Raw genomic sequence first — 5,000 nt, forward strand, 5'->3', positions numbered from 1 at the left:
GCTTTTACAGTTCCACAGGGGACAACCGATAAGTTCTCCGACTTCGTGGCTTTCATCATGAGCTATCGTGGGTTGTGTGGGTTTCTTCATTCCCCTTTTAGCCTTTTGGCCAGCTTCTGTGTAAGCTTGTGTATTTGCTGGAACTGGAAATTCGACTATAACACTACGTTATGATATGCTACAACAAAATAACTGTTTTTTTGGCTCCAAAATGATGTTGCGGTAATTTTTCTAGCTTTTTGTGGAATTCAGACAATTTAGGAGAAGTTAGGATGAACTTTTTCTCTCGTATAAAAAACGAGACTGCGAGACGTACATAACCGCCCAAAAAACGAGACTGCGGGACCCGTGAAATTCGACTAAAATTTTGCGAGACCCAGAGTTTTTGAAGAACCATTCGCCACCCCTAGATAGGAGGTAAACCAGTCATTCACAATTCCTCGTACACCATAATGGTCGAGTTTCTTTAAAAGTATTGTGTGGTCGACTGTGTCAAAAGCCTTTTGTAAATCAATAAATATTCCGCAGGTGTACAACTTTCTATCCATATTAGTTTGAATTTGATTAATGATTTCCAAAATAGCATGTTCCGTAGACCGCTTTTCACGAAAACCATACTGCGACTCATGGAGAATACCGAACTTTTCAAGAAAAGCTTTCAACCGATTATACATCATTTTTTCGAAGATCCGATTGAAGACTGAAAGCAGTGATATGGGTCTATAGTTAGATGGGTCAGATTCATCATTACTTTTGTAAATTGGGATGACTTTAGCAAGTTTTAATTTTGAGGGGTATATTCCTTGTTCAACCGACATGTTAATTAGTGCGGACAGGGGATGGCTAAGAATATGTCTTGCTGATTGCAAGATGCGAGTGGGAAAAGAGTATAATCCATGAGCCTTGTTTAATGGAATGTTCATAATTTCAGACTCTATTTCAGTTTGTTTTACTGGATTGAAAAAGAAAGAATCAGCATTACGTGATTTTAGAAGATAATCAAGAAATTTCTTCTTCGAGTTTGGCATTTTGGAAGCTAGGCTATGACCAATTGAAGAAAAATAATGTCAGGGAGTTCTGAAGGATTATATGAAATTTGATCATTTCCAGGACGTTTAAGCGAGATTATATGTTTGATATCTTTACGTTTGCGACCTAAGAAATTGTTTTTACCTTCCCAAGTCTTTTTAATGTTAGTTAGGTTATCTTCGAAATAGTGGTTGGGCGGTTGGGCCTCTCCTTCAACAAGTCATCTGGACACGACGGCGAAGCGATCTCCTTACACAAACCGGCTTTCGGGTCCTTGGGTGAGGAATCACCTCTGCTGTTTGCTCCAGGTGATGACGTTGCATCGGCCTTGAAGAAAGCAAGCTTCGCGGAGAGCGTGCGAAAACTCGGTGGTGCATCTCTGACTGTTTCAGCCTTGGAACGACCATCGGATGATAGGCGCGCTTCAGCTTGGCTCGCTGGCTGGAACGTCACGAATCTTATCCAGGGAACCGGTATCCTCGGAGTGCCTTACGCTGTGATGATGGGCGGTTGGGCCTCTGTAGCCATCATCGTGATAGTAGCTGCTATTTGCTGCTACACCGGCAAGCTTCTGGTGGAATGTCTCTACGTGGAATCCAAACGTACGGGCCAGTTAAAGCGCGCGTGCGTAAATTTCCCCGACGTCGGAGAAGCCGCTTGGCCCGGATGGGGGAACAAAATCGTCAGCATTGTTCAAGTGTGTGAAATGTATGGGGGCGTGATCATGTACATTGTGCTGCTAGCCACGGTGTTCAGCGACACTCTTCAGAAAAAGCCTCCCCTTGATATCTACCAGTGGGCAGTTATCTGTGTAAAATTGACTGGAAGTATAACTCCAAAAGGTTTATTCAGCCGTTACTAGGAATGCAAACAAAATCCCGAGCAAAATTACACGTGTTAAATTACACGTTACGTAATCAAAGCGCGTGACATGAGAAATCGTTGAGTTACATAACAACATATGACGTCAGATACTGTTACATCCCCCTTCTTTTAAACAAACGATTTGAAAAGATCGTATGAAAACTGATATGCATAACTAATGATAGTGTTCATGACTATACGGTAGTGTTCAACATAGTTCAAGTATCCAAGCATTTAAATGTCTAGTCTGTTTGGGGATTTTGAAATGCGTCCAGATCTTGTTGTGAAGGCTTGACCGTCCTGAGGTGAGGTAGCTGAGCTATCTTGCGGTACTGCTGCTGTCTCAGGAGCAGTTGGCGGTGTTTATTTGGGGCTGTCGTCCCGTACCTCGGGTCTGGGTTTCAACTGTGATCGAGTGCGACGGTAGACAGCTTCTGTTCGGTCGTTCTGAACGATGAAGGATTTTGGTTCCTTTGCCGGTCTGACAACTATGCCTCGTTCCCATCTCTGAGTGTGGTTGTCATAGATGTTGATTGGCTGACCTGGTTGTAACGGTTGTAGCGTTGGTCCAGCAGTCTTGTTGTAGTAGAATGCTTGTAGCTTTTGTCGCTGGTACAGCTCTTCCTTTGTCTTACTGGTGGTGTCGCTGACACTTACGCGCTTGGACATTGTTAGTGTGGTCCTGACTTTGCGGTTGTTTAGCAGTTCTGCTGGAGATTTCAATTTGCTGCTGACGGGTGTCGTACGGTAGGATAGTAGTCCAAGATAAGGATCTTCACCTTCCTCGTCACATTTCTTGAGGATATTCTCTACCGTCTGAAGCATACGTTCTGCGGAGCCATTAGACTGGGGATACATCGGTGAGCTGGTATTATGTTCTACTCCATAGGCCTGCATGAAGTCGTGGAACTCCTGTGATGTATACTGAGGGCCGTTGTCTGTGGTGAGCCGTTCCGGTATCCCATGCTCAGCGAAGATGCTTTTCAGGTAATGCCGGTGAGCTTCCTAACGATTGGAAACTTGCTGTACTTGTCAGATATCAGGAGGTATTGGTTTCCTTTGAACTCAAACAGATCTGAGCTAAGTATCTGCCATGGGTAGCGGGGTGGTTCAGGCTGTAGGATTTGCTGCTTCTGTTGTTTTCTTTGATGTGCTTGGCAGGTAGCACAGTTTTGGACTAGGTTGGTGACAGCTTTGGTGATGCCTGGCCAAAATACTGCTGATCTGGCACGTAGAAGGCACTTCTCTTGTCCGAGATATCCGTGGTGGATGGTGTTGAGAGTGTCACGCCTGAGCGTGGTAGGCATGACTATACGTTCTTGCTTCAGGATGATCCTCAGGCCATCCTCAATGGTGAGTTCCTCGCGAAAGTTCCAGTAGTTGTGGAGTGCTTCGGGGCATTTCTCTCTGATTGCAGGCCACCCTTCGTGTATCACTTCTCGGAGTTTGCTTAACGTTGGGTCGTTGGCTGTCTCGTTGCGAATCTGTTGAAGCTTTATCGGTGATGCTGGGAGATTCCTTGTGATCTGGTGGATGTCTAACTGTGGGAATTCTCCTTCGGGTGGGGCTGGCTGTGGCGACACTCTGGAGAGGACATCGGCAATGGGTACCTCGGCTCCCTTAACGTACTTCTCGGTAACGTCGTACTTCAGAGCTCGTAGTACAAACCTCTGTAATCTTGGAGGGCAGTTACTTAGTTTCTTCTTGAAGATCGCCTACAGCGGCTTCTGATCTGTGTGGATAGTGCAGGACTTGCCGTAGATGAAGTAATGGAACCTTTCAAGTTCCCAGATGACGCCGAGTACCTCACGTTCAATGTTACTGTATCGCTGTTCGGTCTCGGTGAGGGCTTTAGAGGCATAACATACAGGCTTTCCGTCTTGCAGTAGTACAGCGCCTAATCCTTTCAGCGAGGCGTCAGTTTGAATGACAGTTTCTGCATACGGGTCGAAGTACCTAAGTAGGTCGAGTGATGAGACTTCCTACTTGACCTCGGTGAAGGCTCGGTCGTGCTCAGATCCCCAGGAGTACACTGTGTCTTTCTTGGTCAGGTCCCTCAGTGGTGCTGATAGCGTAGCCAGGCGTCCGGAATATCTCGTCAGATAGTTGACTAAGCCACGAAAACTCTGTAGGCTCTTGAAATCCTCAGGCGGTTTCATGTCTATGATTGCTGATACTTTCTTGTTGTCAGGTTTGACTCCCTGTGGCGTCCAGGTGTGTCCAAAGAAGCTGACTTTATTACGCTTGAACTGCACTTTGTCTTTGTTGAATACCACGCCCTTCTGCTTTGCTCTTTCCATGAGTTTGGACAGGTTTCTGTCGTGCTCAACTTCAGATGATCCATATACAAATAGGTCGTCAGCGATACCGGTGACGCCATCGAGACCTTTGAATGCTGTGTCGAGCTGTTTTTGAAACACGTCTTGTGAAACAACAAGGGCAAATGGGAGACGTTTAAAGCGATATCGGCCGAATGGCGTGCTGAAGGTAGTGGGGTAGGAGCTCTCTTCATCGAGTGGTACGTGCCAGTACCCCTTCCTTGCGTCGACAATGGTGAAAAACTTGGCGCCATTGAGCTCGGTCACAACATCATCAACCGTCTTTTGACGGTAATGTTCCCTTTTGACCCATTTATTCAGGTCTCGGGGGTCTAAGCAGACTCTGATCTTGGCGACTTCTCCTTTGTCGGTTTTCTTTTCACTCAACACGATACTGTTGACCCAGTCGATGGGCCTGTCAACAGGTTTGATGACACCGAGCTTCAGCATGTCGTCTAGTTCCTTTCGGTAAAGGTCCTTAAGGTGCACTGGGACTGACCGCGGTGGGTGTATAACCGGTTCTGCTGCCGGGTCAAGCGTAATATGGTAAGGTTTCATGTCCTTAAATGTTCCTAGTCCTCCGAAGCGGTCCGGGTAGCTGCTAAGAAGGGTTTCCTTGGTTAGCGGTGGGGTGCTCTCCATGCTGCAGTTGATGGTGACAAACCCGAGTTCCTCATGGCGGTTCCTTGTACATTTTACTGTGAAGGTTGCTTCCTTTATCCCATCTTTGTGGTGGATAAATAGCTGACAGGTACCCATGCATTCAATCTTTTGGCCACCATAAGCTGT

The 5,000-nt window shown here is 46.3% G+C and overlaps 1 protein-coding gene across 1 annotated transcript in view; it reads left to right on the forward strand.

Annotated features, from left to right (window-relative positions):
• The window catches only part of LOC138060796 (vesicular inhibitory amino acid transporter-like), a 2,844-nt gene extending 858 nt beyond the window's left edge, over nt 1-1,986 (forward strand). Inside the window, exon 2 of the mRNA XM_068906668.1 lies at nt 1,218-1,986. Within this exon, the coding sequence (XP_068762769.1) occupies nt 1,218-1,891 (674 nt within the window). The 3' untranslated portion in view covers nt 1,892-1,986. The remainder of the gene's footprint in view (nt 1-1,217) is intronic.
• Nucleotides 1,987-5,000: the final 3,014 nt, after the last annotated feature.

This window comes from Montipora capricornis, chromosome 1, assembly GCF_036669925.1.
Source record: "Montipora capricornis isolate CH-2021 chromosome 1, ASM3666992v2, whole genome shotgun sequence".
Classification (NCBI taxonomy): domain Eukaryota; kingdom Metazoa; phylum Cnidaria; class Anthozoa; order Scleractinia; family Acroporidae; genus Montipora; species Montipora capricornis.